The sequence below is a fragment of the Aptenodytes patagonicus genome, chromosome 7, assembly GCF_965638725.1.
Source record: "Aptenodytes patagonicus chromosome 7, bAptPat1.pri.cur, whole genome shotgun sequence".
Lineage (NCBI taxonomy): Eukaryota > Metazoa > Chordata > Aves > Sphenisciformes > Spheniscidae > Aptenodytes > Aptenodytes patagonicus.
Window position 1 is genome coordinate 47,407,740 of NC_134955.1, and position 24,891 is coordinate 47,432,630.

At 47.0% G+C, this 24,891-nt stretch overlaps 1 protein-coding gene across 6 annotated transcripts in view; it reads left to right on the forward strand.

The window, feature by feature from the left end:
* The window catches only part of ESRRB (estrogen related receptor beta), a 137,147-nt gene that overhangs the window by 94,065 nt on the left and 18,191 nt on the right, over window positions 1–24,891 (forward strand). For 5 of the 6 annotated variants that reach the window (XM_076345156.1, XM_076345157.1, XM_076345159.1 and 2 more), the window contains one exon: window positions 9,270–9,386. In XM_076345156.1, coding sequence (XP_076201271.1) covers window positions 9,270–9,386 — 117 coding nt within the window. Of the gene's footprint in view, window positions 1–9,269; window positions 9,387–16,440; window positions 16,454–24,891 lie in introns of those variants that run through there. The other variant, XM_076345162.1, reaches the window with a different exon arrangement.

Below are 24,891 nucleotides of genomic sequence, written 5' to 3' on the forward strand. Positions count from 1 at the left end.
TGAAGCAAAGCCCTAGGGGCTCCTTATATAGGAAGAGACTGAAAAACTAACCCTTCATGGGAGCGATGCTGGAGCATCTCTGTGGCAGAGCAGAAGAGAGGCCTGACCTGGAGAGAGAGAAAAAGGAACTTTTGAAGAGTTTTCAGAGAAAATCAAAAGAAAATGATGCAGGGTGGCAGTAACTAGAGCCTTTATCAGCCTGGGTGATATGTCAGCTGACAATCTGAAGAAGGGAGAGTGCTTCTTTCCAACCCCCTCTCCCCAGCACAGCCATATTCTCCCTGTGGTTCCCTAATTGATTGCCTGTTAACGTGTAACAGATGGGGGAAAGGAATATGCGGAGATTTCTCTCACCCTGTCATCAGCTTGGGCTGGCGACTGAGGTACCAAAATGCTTTTATTCCCAAGAGTGGGAGAGTTGAGTGTGCTGTGCCTGAGGGTGAGCAATTTCAGCTATGGAGCTGAAGGCTGAGCCCAGGGGAGTGGGCAGCAAATAGAGCTGCAGAGTTTGGTTGAGTCAAGAAAATGCACCGTTCCTAGGGCTCTGCTGCAGTGCATGTGATATCCAAGCACAGCCCTGGGTATGCAGGGGAAAAGGGTTTAAGGATCACGTAAAAGAGACGGCAAGTGGCAAAAGCATTTCCAAAAGGTATTCGTCCTGCAACTTTATTATGTTCAGTAGACGTGTTAAGCATCTAACTGAAGAAGTGGGAAAATATCCATCCAGGCTGCCTAACATCAATATAGGGTGTGCAGAAAGCATGCAGATGTGTATGTTATACAATTGTATTCCCTGCTAGTATCAAAAGACTTGCCATGATTCTGGTATCTGGGAATGGCGTTGACTCAATGGTTTGATCACAGAGATGGAGCTATGACCCCAGGATTTCCCAGGTGCTCAGAGGAGATGCAGTAGGTAAATTCATCATCAGGCTTTTGTGGTCTTGGACCAGCCACTTCACTTCTCTCTGCTTGAGTATTGAAAGATGAAAAACTAATGACTGTTATGAGAGTACTTAATCTGGTGGCCCTACGTTTGGTAACTTTAGCATGCTGCTATAAAATGGCTCTAAATCTGTCCTGGGTGATAAGACTCCTGCAGCCCTATCTAGATACCCCTGATCATGAAGCAGAACTTCATGCTAAGTCCCCCCTCCAACTACCCCCCTCCCCTGCTACAAATGATCCCAGTCTGCCTATTGTTTTTTTTAGCTGCATTAACTCATGTAAAACCTGCATGTCTTGAGGCAAGAGGATCTTGCCTCTCCATTCCCACTGCTGCTGCCACAGCAGTGGGAAGAACAGACATCCAAGCTGCAGACCTTCTTTGAGCCTAACAGCTCTGCAACTCACTTTCCCCCTTAGCCAGGTGAGGCCAGGCTGTCCTGGACAGCACGAGGGCTGTTGCTTTTCAAGTGATGGGGAGAAGATAGGCTGAAAGCCAGCATGGACACGGCTGGTTATCTCTGAGGTCACTATTGTAGCTATGTGGGAGTTTTCCATCAGTAGGATTTTTCCAAAGAAAAGCAGCTTTTTTACCAAGTCAGATTTCCCCAAGGAAAATTTTGATGATAGGAGAAAAAAAGAAGTCAGGAAAATCCAAACCGTTGATTCACTTCAAGCTGAATTGGAGTGGTTGGTTTTGCTGAACTAAGCCAGGATCACACAACACATCCTAACATGTCCCACAGGTTATGGGGGGGGTCACACCTGTGACCTCTCTCACATTGTGTTACATGGCTCAAGGGAAGGATCAAGGCCTGGAAACCTGTGTGTCATTTCCACTTTGCAGCACTGGCAATGCTTGAGATGGAAAGGTGAAAACCTGAGATGAGGTGACAGCACACGCCACTGGGCTACGGGCCTTTCTCTCTGAGCATGTTATTTTGAACCCCAGCGCTGGACTTCCCACACTTTGAGGCAGAGTCAGAAATTCTGAACTCACTTGAAGCATTTTTGGTCAGCTAGGCTGTCTGACAAAATTTTAATCCTATTTCTCTATCATTGTATTGCTTTGTGGGAACTGTGCTTTGGGTCCCCATTATATTCTAGCAGCAGTCTGCATTTACCTCCATGATGCAAGTGTCCTCCATAAAAACATGTGCCATGGACATCACCTAACTTTGTGAATATTGTGGAAGGTGCAATCTAGTGGAGATAGGAAAGAATCTGAGTTTTGGGCATGTTGAAGTGTGCTGCTATTGGTGCTTAAGAGAGATCTGATTTGAAACCAAGAATTTCATATTAGTTGAATGTAATGGAACGGGTCTGTTACATGAAAGATAATGTGTTTTGGATGTTTCTGAATTAAAACTGTTTGAATTTCTATGCCATGGAAATCCTAACTAATTCTCTCATCCAAATTTAGGACAAAGGCAAATGCTGGATTTCTTACGGGATACAAATTCTTAATCTAACTCTACTCTATTCCTTCTTTTAATAGTTTTCTCAGTAGATAGAACATTATGTATCAATCAAATATATTGTCATTATCTTTCATTCATCAGTCGTTACAACTGGTAGGTAGTTTTGCCTATTCTGAGTATTAACTAATAACAGTGCTATGTAACCATATGAGCCCTTTATTATTCAACATACTCATGACTATGACTACCCTTCATCTATTTTTCATCTTCAAATAGTGAAAATTAAGGCTATTTCTAAAATGACCCATTAATATAAAATAAAAGCTTAAAGCTCAGCAAAATAAATCTGAATTAAGATTTCCCTCTTTGTGATCTTTGAGAATCACCTCATTGTGTGCTTGGAACTCATACCCATAGGTGATACAACAGGACTTGCAAGGAGTGATACTGGGGAGAACTGGTTATTGGAGAGTCAAAGAGAAGAGACACATTTACCATCATCTGAATAGGCAGGTTATGTATCAGGCAAAGTGCCTGCATCTGTGGATTCCCTGCTTGAGTCTTGCAAGCTTCAAACTCAGTAAGTGTAGCAATACAACCGCTGTGCTGGGATGCCCTTACACCAATAAGGGGCTTAAAATGTGGATATGCAGCTCAGAAGACTTGTAGGGATTTATAACAGGCTTGTAATAAAATCCGTAGTCTTCTAGGGCTTCCTGGTTGTCATTACAGTGGTTAGAGTGGCTCCTGGGAAGGGAGGAGCAGTTGAGAGAGTTTGCTCATTTTCCTCAGTGGAAGAGCATTACCATCCACAGGATCAGCAAAGGGCCTGTGAGATGCAGAAAGGAGGTTTTGTGTCCCTACAGTAGCGGCCATGGCAGCCAGGCACTGTCCTACCCTTCTGTGCTTCTCAGAAATGTTCGTGCTACTTCTCAGGTGGGAGTTCACAGCCAAAAACCAGGAGATGTTCTGAGCTTTCCAAAAACTTTTGAAGCATTACCAGGGAAAGTGCAGTATTCCCTGGATCTAGTGCCTGAGTGCTGCTTACTATTCACAGCTCTAGCACTTGGATTCAGAAGACCATCTCCAGTGCAACTCAACTCTATTAGTCTTGTGTTTTCTTTTTGCCTCGGTGCATCTGTACAGAGAACTCTGTGCAGAAGGATCTTTTCTGTGGAACTTCAGTAAAGTATTTCTGTGTCAGAAACCCTACAGACAAACTTGCTGCCAGTAGGTAGCCCCAGGACCCGTCTCCTGCATCCTCGTGCAAGCAGGAGGCTGATTTGAGGTTGTGCGAAATGTCCAAGTCCTCTTTTGTGGAGCAGGAGCCAGATGTGCCACCCTGAGGAGGCCAACAGTGCTGGTGTTACACCTATAGCTACCCCCTTTTCCTCTCATAGCGTCAAGTCCTGAAGCCTTGGTCCTCACATTTCTGTTTTTCTTACTGTATGAGCCGCATGAAGTAAAATTTTAGTTAATCCAAGCACTAGGGCTTATTTCACCTGCTTTTCCAAAGTCTCATTTTCCTGCAAGTGATAAACATGTGTACTAGGGTGGGGAGGTTTTTTGTTTTGCTTTTGGTGGGGTTTTTTGTGTGGTTTTTTTGGGTTGGTTCGTTGTTTTTTTTTTTCTTTCCAAAAATAGGAGCCTCTACGGATGCTTGTGTATACTCCGGCACCTAGACCAGGTACATGTCCCTGGAAGCGTAGGACAGCCCTGCTGAAAATCAGGTCACTTATTCAAGTGCCTAAATACAGATTTACAGGTCCAATATTTGAATCCCTTTCTTTGAAAACTGTGGCTTAAAAAATAGCCCCTCTTACCTCATGCAGATCATTGGAGAGATTTTCTTCTGATTTTCACAAAGTACCTCTCCTCACACCAGGACTCAGGCTATGATGCCTCAGTTAGAAGGGCTAATTTAAGCAGAATGTAGTAGAGAATCCACTCCGTGCATATTATCAGTGTTCCCCCTCCTGGTGCAGGAGGTCAGGCTGGTGCCTGCTGAGGGCAGAGGAACTGCTGGTCTGGCACTGCACTCACCGAGGGCCTTTTTACAGTTTTCAGGTCCCTTTTCACTGAGACACCCAAATGATCTGTTTACCTTCAGAATCAGAGAGAAAAAGGATTCAGGACAAAAGCTTGTGGGTACTGAAATGAAAGTGTCATCAGAGCTAGTGGCTTATTGAAAAGTCAGGTTGCTTTCTCCAGCAGACTGTCCCAGTCATGCAGAATAGCTGTACCATGGAGGCATTATACTGACTGCCTGATGGGACCTTCCTAAGGCAACGGTATTCTGCAAGCAGTTCTTGTCAAACAAATGAACGAACAAAAACCAAAACCAAAAAAACCCAACCAAACAACCAAAAAAACCCCATGGGGGCAGTGTAACAATTGTTATAAAAATTGGGATAAAAGGAAACAAATGTATGAGCTGAGGCACCTGTGAGATGGATTTCCCTGGGAATTCCTGCTCTCAGCCCTCTGGCCCCAGGGGACCAGCAGAGAGTGGCCCCACCATTGGTCACAACTGCAGCATGCTGTGTCAAATCACTAGGGTGAAAGACATGACTTGAATGAATGGAATTTGGAACTTAATAGCAGATATGTCTGAATCTGGGTTTTTCCCTGAAGTTCAGGAAAAGCTGCAAGTCATCTGGTCCTCTGAGTCACCCAAAGAAGGAGATGAGAGGTCTGTGTGCAGCAGTGCAGAGCAGGACATAGCATGCGAGGAAGGGAGAGGAGAGGGAAAGAATGGTGAAAAGCAATGAAGAAGAAACCAGAAAAAGAGGAGAGATGGGGGGGTTCTTCAGAAAACAGAAGCTGAAAAAGTTTTAGCTTTAAAGACTTTCTTGGCTACTTCTATATAATCTTTCCTGAGTTTCCTTGTAGAAAGGCTTTATAGAAAGGCAGGATCAGTAAGCAGGGAGCAGCTTATGCTCTCAGTGCTGTACTAATTCTGAGCTCAACTCCCCTGAGGAGCCCTGTCCGTAACTTAAGCAGGAGCCGGGTGGGACTTTACTGCGCTCCCCAAGCTCAGGGAGGCATTCTCCTCTTCCCAGTCCCTCCCCTTCCAGAGAGGTATGGTGACTATGGGGTTTCTTGAATGTCCAAGCTCTGGTGTGCAATTTTCAGGTGCTCCTATTATGTGTGTGCTGGAAATTACGTTCCAAACTGTTTAACAGTCAAAGGTCTAATTTTACAGAAAATAGGGTAATTTTGCAGTTCTCCAGCATAAAAACCATGATCTATCATTTTAATAGTCCTTGGCTGTTTCTTAGCATCTCTCATCTAAAGGCTTTAAAGTGCAGTTAGACCTTAATGAATCAAGACTCACGATCTCCCCAGAAGGTAGGTTTGGTGCTCATTTCATTTTGCACACGAGCAAACTAGGACAGAGAGAGGAAGTGATTTGCCCTCCAAGGCCACATATGAAGGCTTAGAACAAATCCAAACTCTGATCTGGCCACCCACCACTTGATTTTTTGAAGCCATTTTTTAGGTAAATCTTGTGCCGTGGCATCAGTGAGGTCCTAGCAGTTTTTTCAGATCAAATGTAAATATTGTCTAAGTCAAGGAAATCTCTTCTAATAAGCAACAGTTCAAAGCAAGGCCTTGTCGATTAGATTATCCCGTTTTCTGCCCTTTCCTTGTGGGTCACATAATCTACAGTTCACGACACACAGAGACTTGACTCAAATTTTATACTTGCATACAGACTTGTCCATGTGCACCCTTGTGTGCTGATGCTCTTCTGCAGGGCCTTGTAGCACCCCCAGCTGCTGCAGTGAAAGGGAAACTCTTTCTGATCCCCCTGCGCTGGCAGCCGGGCTGGTGGTGTGACCGCCAGCCGCTGGGAGGCTGCTGGAATTTTGATGAGTTAATCTCATCACTTTATCACAGGGCACTTACAGAAATTACAGGGAGCTGTGAGCAGCTCACTGTGCTGGCAGCCAGCCCCAGGACCCATAAAAGAAATTGAGACACACACACAAAAAAAAGTCAGAGAACTTTGTTAAAGTTTTGGAGACGATAGTTTTTCTTGGACGAGTTCTGCTTGGGTAATGCTGATTGTGCCTTCCCTGGTGATGTCCCTGTTTCCTGCAATAATGACAGGTATTGCCCCCAGCTGTAGGTCTCAATCCATGCGGCGCAGAGCATGTTTTGGGGCCTGATATAAAACACCATTTACTTTGGCAGCATTGTCTTGTGTGAAGACGGTACAGTGGGCCTCACCTCTAGCATTTGCGACTGTAGAGAGGGCTGTAAGACACAGCTGCTGGTGCTTTCTTCCTTTAGACTGGGCACGGCATGTGGAAGGGGCACATGAGCCTGTGTTCAATGTGAAGGCAATAAGGCATGCTGAATGGGACGTCCCACCAGTGCTGGGTGTGTTTTTTCACCTGTGCTTACCAGCAAACCACATGGCTGCTGCACTATATGGTTGCCACTGCTTCGCCATCCAGGAAGGGGAGCTTGCCCAGTGCCCACCCTCCTCTGGCTCTGCTCCTTTAATGGTCGTGATCCCAGTACAGAAGTGCCTTTGAAAACTGCTTATTCAAGCTGTACATACAGTGTGTATATGGTAACCAGTACCTACTCTGACATTGTCACATTTAGTTGTGATGTAGGTTTTGTAGACCATTTCCAGTACTTTGCTTGTCAAGGGGTCCGTGGGCTGGAGGCATGGGGAAGCTGGGGGATCTGCTTGACACAGTGTAGAGGAACCTTGAGCTGCCAGATGAGGGCTGTCACTGCCTCCCACTGCCATAAGGGCTCAGTGCCCTTGGTGTAGTGTCTCTGTGTTAGGGGGCAAATTTTTTGGCCTTGGGACCACATAACATGAAATCTTACATCTCTCCAGAACTCTGGTCCTGGCTTTGGTGAGAAAGATGGGCATTGAAACTAAGGTAGAACCTTCCAAAGTGAGACTGTGTTTGAGTTTTATCCCAGGTTTGTTCCTGCTCTGTTCCTTCCTGTGTGGGGCACAGCAAGTGTCTGATCATGAGGTCAGGGCCTCCGTACTCATGGGTCTGTAATGTGCTGGAGCTCTGTGTCTAGAGCAGGAGTTTGTTTATTACCTTGAGATCAAGCCTGAATCTCAATTTCCAGCTCTTTGAGAACCTTGATACATTGCTGGCTATTGAAATTCAGGTGCTGCACAATGACGAAATACAGTCTGAATGGAAGCAACTTGTGCAGCACACTCTGCTCCTGCATACAGACTGCATTTTGGGGGCAGATGAGCAATGGTGAGGAATGGGGTGGCTGGGCTGGAGCTTAGGGGCAAATTGCAAGTCTTGTAACAAAACAAGAGGCAAGAGGTAGAAGGTTTATAACTAGCAGGCAGATCACCTTTAGGCTTTGGGGGTTGTCTGCTCCTGGGGTTTCACCCAGTATGGGCCAAGCACAGTGAGATAAATCAAATGGTGCTTTCTTCCTTTTGAATCTGTGCTCTGTCTTTCCACTCAGATTCCCAATGGGCTTTCCAACTGCTTAGTTAGCCCCAAGGTCTAATCACCACCCCCAGAGATTGGTATGTATCAGATTGTTGGTCTTTATTTAGAGGAAGGAAGGGTCTTGCACAAGAACATAGAAATCCATTGCAGAAGTAGTAACAAAAATCAAGTCCTGTCCCCGTGCTACTAAATTGTAAGCTCTACTTCTAATATGATGGTATACGAAGTCCATACTGTGTGTTCTCTCAGCTCTTACCTACACTCCTCCCTACAGCTCTGATTGAACTTTGAACTCTTGAATCTCAATTTCCTGCTCTAAACCACAAAACCAACTTTTCCCATTCTTCTGAACTGACTGTAGAGCTCAGAAATCCTTTTTGGAGCTGCCGGATTTACCCAGTAGCTAGACTGCCTTAAATGTATTGTCATTGTCAATGCATCACTGTCAAGCTTAGATTTCCAGTCCTGCTCCACAGCAAACATTGAATAGCCCTCTTCAGGAACATCACCTCCAAAGTGAATGGCAGGATGGAGACAGCCGTTTCTGTTGTCTTCTAGGGCTAAATAATTGTTGCATTACACTGTGAACCAGCATAACTCCACTTACATCCTCATATCAGACCCTCCCATCCACGTTTCCATTACATTCTTGGCTTATGATAAAATACGATGTGACCAGAAATAAATTTGGGATTCTTCTTTCCCTGTTTTGTCTTGGAGGCAGAGTTAGGAGGTGATCATAAATGAAAGGAAATGAGGAAAGAAATACTGATGCTCTGTGCAGGGGGATGAGAGGCAGGTGCACAAGGACTAATAAAGTAAAACTGGAAAGATTTGCATAGAGAGCCTGTGTTCATTTTACAGGACATCTTACCCGTCTTTCTCAATCCAGACCTACTGCTTCCCTGCCACCTGTAGTATGCCAGCTGGCAGGAGAAAGCAAAGGAGGAAATGCCATTTCTGAGCTCCCTGGTCTCCCAAGAAAGACAAGAAAGGACAGGTGACATCCATCCCACAGACATGGAGCAAGACTGGCAGCAAGGGGAATGCTGCTAATGTCTGAACTGCTCCCACTCTCAGCCCTGGACTTCAGGGAGCAGGCCAGGTTATAAGGGGTGCAGCACAAGGGATGCTGACGTGCCTGGAGGACAAATTGTGCCTAAAAGCCCAGCATTGCAGTCAGCCCCTTGGATGGACAGGTTTCTCCCAGTACTTAGAGCAGTATTGCTTTTTTCTGAAATGTGTTCTAATAAGTAGTGCTGGGCTCTCTAAGAGCCGTCATCAGCCGGCTGTGATCTCAGAGTTATGTGTGCGTGCGAATGAGTGAGCAATCATACAGCATATACAGACTGATGGTGGTGGGAATATCTGGGCACTACAGCCTGTCCCTGGATCAGTGGGGAGAACATGGTTCCTGGGTGACCATCTCTGTGTTTGATTGCAGGGAATATTGAATACAGCTGCCCGGCCACCAATGAATGTGAGATCACGAAACGGAGGCGCAAGTCCTGTCAGGCCTGTCGCTTCATGAAATGCCTCAAAGTGGGGATGCTAAAAGAAGGTAAGACAGAGTCAGACTGAGAATTGTTCTCTGTCCCAACAGCACCTGGGACTCCAGGCCTTGCAGGATCTCCTAGGCTAACTACACACTTGCCCTCTCTGGCTTTCCGAAGGTATCTTTTTACAGGCTTTGTAAAAGAGTCAGGATGGGCAGTGACCAAGAGGGCAGTCCAGAGAGGAGAGTGGTTCTAGTCAGCACCCTCATGCTAGGATATTACTTCTAGCACTTGCAAATTTGACAAATAACTGGAAACTGGCTGTGCCAGACTGTTTCCTTTCCAAAAGGAACCCCAGGCTGGAGGGTGTTGCTCTTCTTGCCCCCCAAGTCATTTTGTCGTGTTGGTGAGGAGAGGCTCTTGCATGATCATGACTGGGTTGGCTGGGCTTCGTAAGGAAAGGATGGAATTAATGCAGAGCTATGGCACAGTGTACAAAGAAGGTCTGCCCATATTCCCACTCAGGAGACTTTCTGAAGATGGTGGGTAGCACAGGTTTGTCTGGGAGCTGTGGGTCCCCTGCCCTGCATGCTCAACCTGCGTTGTGCTCAGCCTATTGATCTGTTCAGTGCTCTCTGAGCAGTGTTCAGCTTCTCTTTTGTGCTGCTTTTCCTCCCCTGACCCCCTCCCCAATCCTTGTCCATTCAAGGTGAACCCCAGGGAATTCAGTGGCAATTAAACACATTCTTATGGATTGACTTTAAAGCTTTGTTTCACTTGGGTCCCTCTGGGAGAGGCAGCGAGGGGAGGAGGGGGAAGGAAGGAGAAGCATTGCATGTAATCCTCTGCATTGCTGTACCTGGCAGAGCATGGTCCCCTCAGTTTAACCACAAGGAACAGCAGCTGGCTGTGATCTGTGCAAGTCCTGTATGCTGGAGCCAAGATGCCAGCATGCAGCTTGCTTCCAGGTCATACCATCATAGCAGCTGGTGATGAATTGTACGATGTCAGTTGAGCGTGTATTGCTTTGCACTAGGGCTCTCTCATTTCTTGAGAGGCAGCCAGTGATGTTAAGAATGTAGATTAGATGTTAAACCCTGTTCTGTTCTTTGATGGATGTGTAGTTTCTGTGGTTAAATATCTTCCTGCTAGAGCACACCAGTTACCAAGGGAAGGAGATGCAGACTTGTGTAGTCTGGCCCTCCCTGACCTAGGTGTAGAAGTGGTAGACTTGGAGGATCTTGATCCACTGCTGGGAGGGAGGCACCTACTTTTGGAGTTAGAGAGGGACCACTGGAAACCTGCTTTTCTGCATGTGGTAGTTCAGGGAGGGGATATATCCCCTTACTCACACACCAATCCACACTAGTGACATTGGCTTTAGTGGGAGCACAGATTGGTAATATGCTCTAGCCTGCTCATATGAATCCCATAAAACAACCTTAAAAGCCTCATGTGGCTCCAGTCACTCTGCAGAGCAGCAGCATGGGTCCAGGCTCACTGGCTGCCTGTGTCTGTGCTGTCCTGTGTCCAAGCAGTTGAGCCTCTTGGAGCTGGCAGCTGGGGGAGCAGAGTCACAGGAGCTGGCGCTGGTGTGTCTGACTGTGTGGCCAGGGCATCCTCTGCTTCCAATTCTGGGAGTTCGACACAGTCCAGAGCAGGGTCCTGTGAAGGGTTTTGTGGCTTAGCCTCCAAGTTGTGTGAAAACAGTTAACTGCTTCCAGACCAGAGTTAGGCTGGAAAGCAATGTAGGTTCACTCACACCATGCTGTGCCTGAACTCCTGAGCCCCGCGGGATACTACTTATGGCAAACTGAAATTTGACTCTAAGGCTGCTTTTGTGCTGAAGTGTATTTAGTTATTCATATAGAGATTGATTCGTCATCATTAAAGCCACTGGGGAAGGGTGGTTTGCTATTGATGTTAGTGTATCTGTGATCCTGCCCATAATATTTAGAGCTGTGGAATATACAGTATAAAGATTTATTGATAGTAATGGGATGCAAGAACACATGACAATATCAAGAGGAGCGGAGGAGACTACACTAGCAATCTGCAAATAGGACTCCTGTGTCCTAACACAGGGTGGTCAAGTGATGTTGGGCAGCCATCTTTTTTTCTCTTTCTTTTGCTCAGTTTCCCGAGCTGAGAAATAAGGGTCATACTGCTTTGCTTTGCAAAAGGATTGTGAGGACCAATTAGTTAACTTTATGTGAAGCCTGGTGGAAGCACAAAGTATTAGTATACAGAATTCAATCAATACGCATCTTTAAAAGCAAAAATCCAAAAAGGGAGAAAAATGGTTTTACAGTCTTTGGTCTCCACAGAGCCAGGAGTTTCTGGAAAGAACAAATCCATAATTGTTTGACTTGCTCAAAAACACAGAATTGACAAGGGATTTTGGATTAGAAAAGGTCCATTGGTCTTTTCCATCTCTGATCTGTCATCCTATTAGCTCATCCATCCCTTTTCTCTGCCAGGGCAGGAGTGTTCCCAGCTGTACATTTCTAGTAGTTTAACTGTTTTTAAAAATCCCTGATGTCTTGGTTTCCCCAGAGAGCCTATTCTGCAGTCTCCAAGCACTCATTAGGACAAGATGTGTCTTGATACTTGAGCTATGTTTTTTTTCCTTTTAACAGTTCCCCTTCCTACTTTGCCTTGGTGTACCTCTCTCTTCTTCCTTGGGTTCATCCATGGCAGAAGGTTGTTAAGCCAGGTTCATTCTCCTGCTTGATTACCAGGAGTTTGGGGAAAAACAGTCTTGTGGTTAAAGGCGAGATCTAGAAACCAGTTCTTCTCTTGACAGGCTTATCCTTGATGTCCTTGGCACTGGGCTGGTAACTTAGTGGGGACATTTCTGGGTAAAGAAACTGTCCTTCCTCTGAAGAAGAGTATGATATTCCGTTAGTACCTAATTAAGGGCTTCATGATTTCTTCTTATTAAGGGAGGAAAGATTTTCCTGGTTCTTGTTGTCATACATGATGTATATACCACCTCCTGCCCACTGGGCGTGTGGTGTGAGCCTGTTCTTCGGGCAGAAGGCACCAGTATTCAAAGATGGCAAAAACAGGTAAGCATGACTTCAAGCTTCTGCCTTATGCTTGAAATGCTCGGCTTGATGCTGCAGGAGAGACTTAGGCCCTCGCTTTGTGGAGTGCCTATGAGGGTCACCAGACACCTTCTCTCCTCCCTACATGGGCTGCAGCGAGGCAAACAGCTGTGAATGTAGCCCTTTAAGATCTGGGGAGACTGCCCCTAACATAGAAGTGCAGGTTATTCAGGCAGTGCCGAGTGAATGAGGATCAGGGCAGGAAGAGAGCCGATGGAGCAATCAATAGGTGTCTCAGATATCCAGGCCACTTTCTTTAAGAGAGCTCCGATCAATGCATTGCAGCGAGGGAACTGCACGGACACCAGAGCTTTGCTGTCTCAGGTTCTCCTGGCGTGACGCTGCAGAGCAGGCGAGACTTGCTGGGGAAAGCGGCAGGCGGAAAGCTCTGCCCACGGAGCCCAACTGGCTCAGATGTCTGAAGTGTTGGCCTGTCTGGCTGCCTGTCTCTCACTTTCCCCTTCCATCTGCAGTGTGCCCCCAGAGAGCATTAATTAGCCCCTCACTAGCAGGCTCAGATAGGAAGCTGCTGAATCTGGAGTCCAGGATTCCAGCGGACTCCAGTCCCAGTGCCCCTGTGGAGAGGCACCATCCCCAGAAAACTTGTGCTCTGCTGCTCTTGGCCTTGCTGAAGCACCAGCCTGCAGGCAGCGGGGGATGGGGCATCTTCACAGCTTCATCCAGCAGAAGTGCATGCCCCCCTGCTCTGCAAAAATCAGGGAAACCTGAGCAACCTGGGATACTGCTGTCCCCAAATGGAGAAGATGATATCTACATATATGCCTGGCCAGTGGGGATGGCCAGTGAAGGAAAGCATGCCCTGCAACTTGCAGAGGAGAGGCATTGTTCAGAGCTGGGCATCCCTGTCTTTGGCCACCCCATTGCCTCTCTTTGCTCCCAGCACGATGTGGTTTGTGCTCACAATGACCAAAGTGTAGCTCTTTAGCTCTGGGCTCTGCAAAGTAGATCTAGATTTCTCTGGCTCTCTAGAATGATGGATAGAGAAAGTTCAATGGTTTGGCAGGTCTCTTTTAAAACCTCAATATACCTTGTCACTTTTGGGGAGAATATACCCTTGCCATTCACGCTCTAGCCACCCATAGCCTTTCTGTTCTACAGCAATTTGTTTGTCTTCAAGAGGTAGATGTAATTTCAGATGACACATGGCTTGTGTAAGTGGGCTCAGAGGTTTGATTTTGGACATTGGCTGGTTAAACATGACCTCACAGCCTTGCCCTCCACACCTCTGCTGTCTCTCTGAAGTCACAGTCCTGTGTGTCACCTTGCAGAACAGCACCGTGATGAGGACAGTGATGTCAGTCCTTCTCTGTGTGTCAGTGTGGTGAGTTGACCTTGGCTGGCCACCAGGTGCCCACTAAGTTGCTCTCTCACTCCCCTTCCTCAGCAGAACAGGGGGAGAAAATATGATGAAAAAGCTCGTGGGTCAAGATAACAACAGGGAGATCGCTCAGCAATTACTGTCACGGGCAAAACTTGACTTGGGGAAAATTAATTCAATTTCTTGCCAGTTAATAAGAGAGTAGGATATTGAGAAATAAAACCAAAACTAAACCCACTTTTCTCCCACTTCTGCTTCTTCCCAGGCTCAACTCACTCATGACATCTACCTCCTCCCCCCCTGAGCAGCACAGGTGGATAGGGACTGGGGGTTTGTGGTCAGTTCATAACACTGTCTCTGCTGCTCTTTCATCCTCACGCTGTTCCCCTGCTCCAGCATGGGGTCCCTCCCATGGGATACAGTCCTTCATGAACTTCTCCAACATGAGTCCTTCCCATAGACTGCAGTTCTTCAAGAACTGCTCCAGCATGGGTCCTTTCCACAGGGTATAGTCCTTCAGTAACAGACTGCTCCAGTGTGGGTCCCCCACGGGTCACAGTTCCTGACAGAAAACCTGCTCCCACATGGGCTCCTCTCCACAGGCTGCAGCTCCTACCAAGAGCCTGCTCCAGCATGGGCTTTCCATAGGCTGCAGCTTCCTTCAGGGCATGTTCACCTGCTCCAGTGTGGGGTCCTTCACGGGCTGTAGGGTGGCTATGTGCACTGCTGTGGTCCTCCATGGGCTGCTGGGGGACAATTTGCTTCACCATGGTCTTCTCCACAGGCTTCAGGGGAATCTCTGCTCCAGCACCTGGAGCACCTCCTCCCCTCCTTCTTCTCTGACCTTGGTATCTGCAGGGCTGTTTCTCTCTCATTTTCTCACTCCTCTCTCACAGCTGCTGCACAGCATTTTTTACCCTTTATTGAATATGTTATCACAGAGGCACCACCAGCATCGCTGATGGGCACAGCTTTGGCCAGCGGTGGGTCTGTTTTGGAGCTGTCTGGAGCTGGCTCTGTCTGACATGGGGGCAGCTTCTGGTGTCTTCTCACAGAAGCCACCCCTGCAGCCTCCCGCTACCAAAACCTTGCCATGTGTAAACCCAGTACAGTCAGTTCATGAAAGGGAAATGTTCTGAGATTGTGGGAAGAGGGATGGGGATAACAGGTGAGGTGCGATGGGGCATCAAGGCCTCTCATTACAGAACTCGTCTTTGGGTGGAAATGACAGACAGGCAAGCGGAGAAGAGGCACTACTGGACATACCAAACCATACCATACCAAACGGAGCAGACTGGCTGTTGTCTGGGCATTTGGTCCTTTACTGTTGTGGAAGCTCTGCAGAATTTTTTCTTCAATGGATTCCCACTTGTATTGTTTCTAAAGCTGTTCTGTTCCCTGTTCTGTTCCCTGTTCTGTTCCCTGTTCTGTTCCCTGTTCTGTGCTGGCACATCTGCAGAGACCCAGATGGAGCCTAAACAGTTCTGAAAAGGAAGCAAAGCTGGGTCACTAATGCCTTCATGAAGTGCATGCGTGTGCAATCATGTGTCACATCAGACAGTGACAAACCAAACAGCTAAGAAAAGAACTGCCTAAAAAATATCGTCCAGGCATTGAGATGTCATCCATTATTCCACCAGCTGTTGAGTCTTGTTTTCCTTCTTAATAGGCATAATATGTATTATGTTGCTGAAGATTGGTTGTCTTCTGCTCCCTGCCAGTGCTGAGACTTGTCTCCTCAGCATCCTGCTCATGACTGAGGCCTAAGAGTAACTTTCTGAGATGTGTGAGTGGCTTCTGTCCAGTTTCTTGCAGACATCACTGCTTGGCTTCCAAGAAAGAGGGCAAAGACTGAAAGGGCACTGGGGATGTGTCCTGTGGTAGACCAGGTATACCTTATTTCAGAAAGTAGAGGATATTTCTGGAGTCCCCCAGATCTACATGTGTTTCTTGTGATAAAAGCAGGAGTGGGAATTTCCAGGATAGGAAACCTGCCCCATATGAGGTGCTTTGCCCCACTCTGAATGTCTTTGAAGGCAAGTTGTCCTCTGGCCTAGCCTCCTGGCTCTGAGGAGTCACCCAGCAGCTATTTCTCACGTGGTGAGGGTGAAGTCTACAAATGCAACGAAGAAAGGCAGAGGAAGATAGTCTTGATGTGGATGCAGAAAAGGGAGGCTCTTTAACAGCAAGAGAGAGGTTAGGCAATTATCCAGGAAAGGCATATGATTTATTTTATCTACGTGACTCTGTTTCTGCTGTGGTGCAGTAATCCCAGGTACAACCATTCCTTTCCCAGGCTTTGCTCCTTTGCTCCTAATGCATTTCCATAAGAAATGCTAGAGAACATGTTAAAATACAATAGGGCACCCAAATTCTTTGTTACAAATCCCCCAAGCTCTTGGACTCCTATCTGTCTAATCTGATTTCTGATGCAGTAATTGCTGGAATGTGCGGATACTGACACCACAGGGCCAGGTAGTGAAATATGAATGAGAAGTGAACAGAGGAGAGCCACAAAGTTCATTCAGCTCATCTTCCTCTTAATTGTTCCCCTTTCCCTCCTGTCCCCAGTGTCTTTGGGAATACCCTGCCTCCCAGGAACTTGCAACAACCTGATAACCCTTGTGCTGCCTAAGCGCCTGCATCTCTGTGAATGTTGGAGGTGGTCCCCACCTCAGAGATGGTGAGTCTGTAATCTCCAGATTTCAGAAGTGGCTGTCTCTTAAATCCATACTCCTCCTGTTCAAGACCCTGGCTGATTAGGAAACCCTGTAGCCAGTGGAATTTTCCTAGTGTTTACTCCTAACTCTGCTGTTTCCCTTACCAGCTGCAGCCAGTGGCTGGTGTCGTAAATGTTTCCCAAGGAAACAAATGTGTCACCCTGGGCAGGCCTGGCTCTGTGATGTTATAAATTGGGTGCAGTCATGTATCTAAACAAGGGATTCCAAGCACTGGCAATCTCAAACCACTTCCACTTAGTAACTTTGCCTTCATCCTTCACTAAAATCCAGATAACTGAATCAACAGCAGAGCTCCTTTTCAGCAACATAACCAAATGGAGGGTGTTTCATTTCTGTTTTCAAGTGAAAGAATCTCTCAATGGAACAGTGTTTCCAGCAACCTCTCCCCTCTCCCTCCTGCCCCCATCCCTGCTTCCAGACCATGTGTTCTCAAAAAGATATTTGATTTCAGTGAAAGCTCAGCTGACATCCCTGCAATATGCTCGGGTTCTTGCTTTGTGCTTCCTGGGAAGGATGAGGGCTCCTCCGGGGATTCTGGGTAATTGGGTTAGTGGCCAGCTCATGTCAGGAAATTAAAAGGCAGCCCCGATCAGGTTGCTGCTGCATGCGATTTAATGGCTTTGTATTTATAGAGTATTCTGCCTCCAGCCGGTGCCAGAAATATCACTAGTGGAGGCACCCAAATGAAAAAAGAGAATGAAAAATGATTTTTCTTTCTCTAAAATACCCCTGTGTTTAAAAACAGACAGGCAACCCCCTGTCCTTTGAAACAGGATCTCCAGGTGCAGTAAGTGGCATCTTGATGTCTATATCATCCACACCCAACTATTTTCCAAGGCATGAATTGAGCATTTGCGATGCGGCTGGAGCTGGGCTGGGTGATGGCGTGACACAATGCATGTGCTGCCTTTGGCAGGGCGATGGTAATTCTCCTAAGAGGAGGCTTCCAGTGGATAGGCTGTCTGCAAATTGCACATTGGGCTGATGGCACTTGGTATCTGTTTTCTGGCCGTAAGAGTGGTGCATCCAGGACCCCCACACACACCTTCTGCCATATCCAATGGATTATGAATCTGCTTAGTTTGGTTCCTCCCATTTATTTTGAATTATTAATCTGCCTAGGTTCTTGCCATACCTAACTAAATCTCCATTCTATCAAACATGAAGTCCAGGCTCCATTGATGTACATCTGTATGGATTCAGAGAGGCATCACCTCTACACAGGTTTATGATAAACACTTTGTGCATTCTGTCACCAGAAATTGTGCTTAGTGTTCTTATAACACATACAGAGAAGAGGAAGCTGATAAAAGCTGCAACCACCCAGGGATGTTTAGACCCCAACCATTGTGCTACAAGCTTTTAGGCAGTTCTGACAACACAGTAGGTAAGATCCTCTGACGTGAGCAAGAGTGGGGTGGGACTGAATCTATGTCCCACTGCTCTACGGTAATTTAAGGCCTGTGCATCGACATTTTCACAGCCTCTGGTGACCTACGTTCACCAGTGACTCAGCTCTGCCAAGATTCTCAATCCCTTCCCTGACCCACCTTCAAAGACTGTGCCAGCCCTTGGGCTGCAGGGTATCCTGAGAGGGTCTTTACTCAGAATGGCCTGGCACAGCTGTTCTAATTTAAGAATTAAATTATAAGTGTACACTAGTTCTTAGGGTTGGAAAAGCCACTGCTGAGGTGAGGACTTCAGGAGAGACTTCAAGGCTGCAAGGCCCAAGCAGAGTTGCTCTGAGAGGTTGGCCAAAGCAGCAGCATGCTGTGTTGGTGGGTCTAACTCCGTCACCTCTGTGGATCTCAGTCACAAGCAGGCCTCTCTCCCTGCAGTGGTGGGGGCCTCTCTATTGCGTCACGTTTCTAAAAATTTGGTTCTTGCTCCATGCTTATGCTCCTCTACCTGTTCCAAAAGGCTCATAAGCTCTACCTAAATAGACTGAGGCAGAAAACTGGGCTAGAGAAAGCATTGGTTTGACCTGCAGGGGTTCCCTTGGTAGTCAATGGAGAGAAGTATCTGTCATCACTCCTCCTCAGGTAAGTGTCTGGCTGGTGAGATGAATGTGAAGGTGCCTATCAAAGGGAGCTATCAAAGTCTAAAATAAGGTGAGTTAAATCACACCCAGGGCTGCAGGTTCCTCTAGGCAGCAAACACCCCTTTGGGGATTTAGCTCTGAGCACTACCTCTTGGAAAGTCAGTGGGGCTGGGGCTTTGTCATCTTTTAGATCCTCTTGTGAAAGGCATCCTTGGTCTTTTCCTGGCAGGCACATGCCTGAATCTGTTCCTTTCACACAGTGCCCTTCAGCCTGCTGCTATGCAGGCATTGCTGCCATGGGTGACATGGCCAATAGACCTGCTGTCCTGCTTCAGACTGTTTAGAGGGTTGGGAAGGGAAGCAATCAAAGGAGAAAATTTGCATGGACCACGAACACAGGGTGAGTGTGTGGGTGTGGGGGTTATTACAGAGAGCTGAACAAGGTATTCTTTATTCCTATCTGCCCTTGAAGCCCTTGTTAACTCCTGACTTTCCAGGATGATTGGGGGGTGAGGTGAGAGGGGCTTAGCACGGGAATGAAGCTGTACATTTGAGAGACAACAATGGCTAGTGCTGCAGAGACACCTCTGCAGAGCTGGCAGCCATGCAGCTGGCATTGGTGGAGGAGAAGGGTTGGTTTACAAGCTGTGTGAGTTACGCCAGATCCTGTATGCTTTGAACCAACCACCTGGGACATGCTGCTTGTGTTTCTGTGTGTCAGGAGCAAGGACGCCTTGTGTCACTGCTCCAAGGCATGTGACAGCCTCTGGTACCAGGTATCATCAGGCATCACAGAGCTAACCTGTCTCTCTGAGTACAGGGACTCTTTAGCCAGACAGACAGCAAAGGAGCTTTCCTACCCGACTAACATATCCCTGAAAACATCAAAGGTGGAGCAGGCTGCAACATCCTGCTTGAACTGATCTAATCTCTCTGTAGGCCCTTGTAACACAGGAGATGGATTTTTCAACTCCACTGCCTCCCTCCCCAGGCTAGTTCCCCACCCTCCCATTGCAAGTGTCACTCTTAGGCTTGCTGACCTGCACCGTGCTAATCGATGGGTTTTTCTGGCCATGCTGACCTGCCACCCTCAAGTCACTTCCCTATGTTTCAAATGAGGTGGGTAATTGCACCAGCCATCTACCAGGAGATTTTCCAGGGGCTGGCCTCTTTTTGCAGCAGTAGAACAGCTTAATGGTATAAAGGGGTGTTTTCCCCTTCCCATGCTGGAATCTCAGAGTAACAAAGGAGAGCCTAGTCAGGTTGCAGCCTCTCCACTCTCATTGGACAGAGATGCCTTTCCCTGTAGTCTATTTCTTTCCCCATCTTGGCAAGCCTAAATTTTATGGTCATTGCTGCTCTCTGTTTCCTTGATAGGCCTCCTCCTGGCTCACTCATCCCGTCAGCACATCCTGTTGTCTCTCTTGAAGTTCAGAGCAAAAAGAGGGAGGGAAATTCTGTAGTAGACACCTTGGGCACAGTCCTTCTCCCCTTTCTTTCTTCTCTGCTCTTAGCCTACGCCTTCCAGCTTCCTTGGGCAGTGCCAGTCCATGTACTTTGGACTGCAGCTCCTGGGGACAGGGGCGTCTCTGTTAGCTGCAGAGCACAACCCCAGCTCAGACCCTGGGAGAGCAAGCAGGCTGCATTGATGCAGAAACTGCAGCTCAAGGATTAGGTGGGCAGCAGGCACAGGACCTGGCCGGTGTATCGGGGAAGCTCAGCAAAAGCAGCCCCGTGGGCATTGCTCCCTGGCCAGCACTTGCCCTGTGTTCCCTTTGGTTGTGTCCTTCTTGGTTTAGACACATATTGTACCGTGCAAACCCTGTAGCTTGGCTCCTCCATTGGCTCTTTTGGCAAGATAGATCTTTCTGTTCCTATCAATTCATAGGCATGTGATAGGACTCGATGGAAAGTGAGGTGAGGCTAGTAATTTGACGCGACAGCTGATATTGGGCCTAGACTGCATTTTCCACTGGCCAGGGCTTAGCTTCACAGAGCTTTTAAGAGTATTTTTAGTCCCCAGAAAATAAAAGAGAAACTAAACCTGACTCTGTGTGCTGTCGCCTCTGCATACTCGGCTATTTTTACTTCCGACAGACTCGGCCTGGGTCCAGCTTTTAAAAAAAGCTGGAATTATTTTACTTCCATTAAGAAAAAAACCCCAAAGCCTGATGTTATCAAGTCAGCAAGGGGACATCTGATCCCAAAGTTGTCAGGCAGACGTCTCTCCAAGGGGCATGTCAGAGAAATGCAGGGAGCTTGAACAGATCAGCAGATCAGCTCTCCCACTGCAGAAGCTTGGTGCTGGCACAGACATCTCTGCAAGAGCGCTTGGAACACGAGTGGCACCCACAGGACACTTAGAAAACTGACATCCCTACCCCAGGCAGCATGCTGAGCCGAAAAGTCCTGCAGAAGTCCTGGCCTTGCCCTCCTCCCTGCAAGGTCAGAGGGGGCTCAGGCAGGCTGGGGAGCTGAGAGCATGCTGCCGGTGAGCTGGGACTCAGTCCCTGTGGTGGACACCAGGGTCAGCTCCACACCTAGGTCAGACGGGGTGGCAGGACTCTTAGGCAGGGTCCCTCAAAACGTAACAAGATTAAATGAACAGCAGCACTTCTTGCAACACAAGGGAGTGGGAGGAGAGGGGATGTTTCCAGCACAGATAGCCTTCGTTTGTGAAGAAGCAGCTGCCAGAAAGGTAGGTTATCAAGGGGTGGTACTTCCCAAACTTTGCCCTGTACTGTTGCATCTCACATTGTGTATGTGAGCCCTTCCTTCTTTGTTGCTCTAGCAGCCCCTTCTTGCTGATACTGCCAAGAAGGGGCATGCAGGAGTGCCTATGGTGGTGACAGTTTTGCAGGATGAGTACCTTCTCTCCTGGGAACTGGCCAGTTGGGATCCATGTGAGAAATGGGTTTGTGCAGGAGCTGGAAGGCAACTACTTTCTCTTGCTGCTGTCTTGTTGTCAGGCTGTGGCACCAAATCCTATGTAAGAGTCTTCAGTACAGACCAGCTGTGTCTCGTAAGTGGCTGCTGCACCTTGCAGTTAAAGCTCAGATGGCTGCATGTTTGGTGTCAAATCTGCCCTTGGGGTTACAGTGTATGTACCGCTCAGCCTTGCTCCAGCCATCTCCCTTCTCCTCATACTCTCTCACTTCCATTCATATCTCAGTTTACATCCCCCTCCATTTCTTCTCTGCTCAGTGCTTTCCTTCATGCTGCTTCTCTGAGCTCACCCACTGCACTTCCCCACTCCATTTTAATGTCCTTTAGTGTCCCTCTCAGAGCTGCATTGTAACCAGCCTGCCTATCTTAAAATCAGCCACCGAGGAAATCAAAGTAGAACGGCCACCTGAATACCACAGCTTAGTACCAGGTCCTGATTTTTGGCTATGCCCTTTCCTTCCATCTAGCTATGACCCCTTAGGCTGTCAGATCTTTGGGGAAGGGATTTTGCCATGATGCTTATGTCTGGAGTGTCACAGTCAGGGACTCAGGGGTTGAAATGCTTTTGTTTGCTGTAGCACCTGCAGGTCACTGCACTCAGCAACTGGCGCTGGGATGCGCTACGTAGGGGTCAGCCTATTCACCGGCTCTGCGGCTGGAGCGATGACGACAGAGTAGAATAGTGGCTCTGCAAATGCTGATTGAAAACATTTGCCTCAAGGAGTGTCACGCAGGATGGGGAACAAGAGGAGGACAAACACTTGTTCAAAATTAACAAGCCAAAGTCCTTGGGCAAACAGACCTCTATCTGCTCAGTGAGGGAAGGAGGGATGGAGGGTAAATCTCTCTGTGTCTCTCTTATCTTTTTTTAATGCACTTAAGTCCTTTGTGTCCTTATAATCTGATTGAGGGTCCCTAATACTGCTGCAACCTGTGCAGCCATCCCTCTGCCAAGCACTGGAGGATGGCATGCTTCTCCTTGGGAGAAGGAAACGAGCTCCTTCCCTCATTTCCTCCCTACTCCCCCAGTCCCCCCTCCCTGCTGCTTATCAAACTGCACGGCGAAAGCATCCTGGAGGGCTGTGTGTTGGTTTCTCCTGGGCTAAGAATGGTGTCTCCCTGCAACAGTGATACCCTGCCCACTGGCGTGAGGGAGTGGACCCCCCTGTGACCCTTTTTCTGTGAGGGTCCTGGGGAGCTGTAATTCAGGTCTGAAGTCCTGCAGCCTGTTCTGGATTCCTCCATAATCTTTGAACAGTGTATTCCTGACCCTTTCAGTTTTCACACCTGGTTACTTGGTTTACTGGCAGTTCCTGAAATTTGTGTCTCTCCCTCATCTCCTGCCTTATAGGTAGGTGTCATTCATTCAGCAGAACATGGAATAGAGGTCTTCTTTCTTAGGAAACCAGGGCACATTTATAGAGGGAAAGAAATCATGGATGGAAATGAAAGTTTCCTGCTTCATCCAGAACTTTATTAGTGCTGTTCCTCAGGGATCTCCCTAGATAATCTCAGGTTTGGGACTTCCTGGCTGCCCTTTCTGAAATCGCTGTCTGGAATGTGTTGGGACTCCCAGGAAGAAGTCTTGCCCACAGACTACCTGCTGCTGGAGGTAAAAGAAGCAATGATGGGCAACATTTTCAGAAACAGTACCATGTAATGGAGGAGAAAGGAGAAATGCTTAGGGATATCAGTGAATTCTCCACACAGAGTCAGAAATAGGAAATGGGGCAGGGGAAGGAAACTATGCAGTTTGATCTGAGTTCACCTATTTGGCTTCATGTCTTTCTCTCCATCTTCCAATATCTGCCATCCTCCCATAGCAGCCACTTGCAGCAGCAGTTCCTTTGCTCTGGAAAGCTCCAGGCCTGCTCATTCCTGCTTCTCCTGCTCAGTGGGAGCAGGAGGACTCTTAAAAGGAAGCAGCTATATAGCATTAATAACATCATGCCTATGAGCCTCTGTCCCCACACACAGGTAATGCCACCTAGACCTCCATGTGGGTGTTGCTACTGCCAGAGAGATCTTGCTGTCAGACTGTATAACTGAGTGCTGTTGGCCTGATTGGTGTTGGTTATTCTTTGCTGTTGCGGGGCTGTTGGTACTGTCTGTCAGTCAAGCTGGTTTGGGTGCTCCAGCTGTGAAGAGTATCAGGACCGAGATGTCGTGGCAATTAACGGTTTCATGTGGTGCAAGTGGGGCTGGTGTGAGCATTACAGTAAAAGCTTTCTCTTTTCCATGACATAGTAAGCAAATGTGGCATTGAAACGCACAATGTAAGTGACAGACATGTGCCTCTTTCTGGGGTAGAATATTTGTCAGCAGACTGCACGTTTTTTCAGGTGTACAAGTTGTTCAAAAAGCATCACTTCAAAACTGATTTGGAGTGTTTGCTTTTAGATGTTTGTGTTTATGCAGTGGATTGATTGCAAAATATTAATGGCTTGATGTGATTAGTAAGTGTATCGCATAATTGGTTCCTGTGATCAGACTAGATAAACTCCTGTGTGTTTCTAAGGAAGTACTTGTATAGTGTAAATTCAAATTTTTATTCTATTTGAATGCTCCTACATTTACCTTGAAAGATTTTTTTTTGGCAATAGCTGTTTCTCCCAGCAAGACTGAATTACTCCAATTTCACAAGAACTGCTTACCAGAGATGATATGGCTGGCCAGAAATAACTGACAACTGGACAAATATCTATGGCTTTTTTCACGATTTGTTTTTAACATTGTATTTTGTAGTGACACAGCAGTTCAGCTGCTGTTCCTGGTGTATTGATGCTGCTATGGTTTTTTGCATGGTGACAGTCATTGGTGTTTCCCAGTCACTGGGAACTGTTTTCAATGTGCTATTTGCAGTTTGAGACACTGTATTTTGAAAGAGCTGCAACAAATTCTTCAGTGTCTCCCTACTTCAGCTTTATCATTGCTTTATTGTAGTAGAGGTTGTTTCTATTTATTTGGGTTCTACTTTTATTACAGTTGCCTTACTTGATTAAGGCTGAAACATCTTTGTTGAATTCATAGTCCATAATCTATTTGCTATTGGTCACTTTTTTCAAATATAAACAGTGAGAGGTCACAGAACATTTAACTTCTCATTTTTAAGAACAATCTAAAAGCTTATTTTTATAACTGCAGGTTTGATTGACATTTAAAGTCTTCCTTTTTAAAAGCAAGATCATCTAGAGGGCATTGAGGTCTGAAGCTTTTCATTTGCCCATCAGATTGATGGTGATTCAAGAGTTTGAATGGGTTAATTTCTGTCTTCATTAATGTTTTGAATAAAAGTAAAGCTCACAGCAGCACGGTTAGAGCTGGAGGCAGTCTAGCTGGTATTATTGGGATTGCTGGGTTCAGCTGAGATCTCAAGTGTTTGGGAGAGGGAAA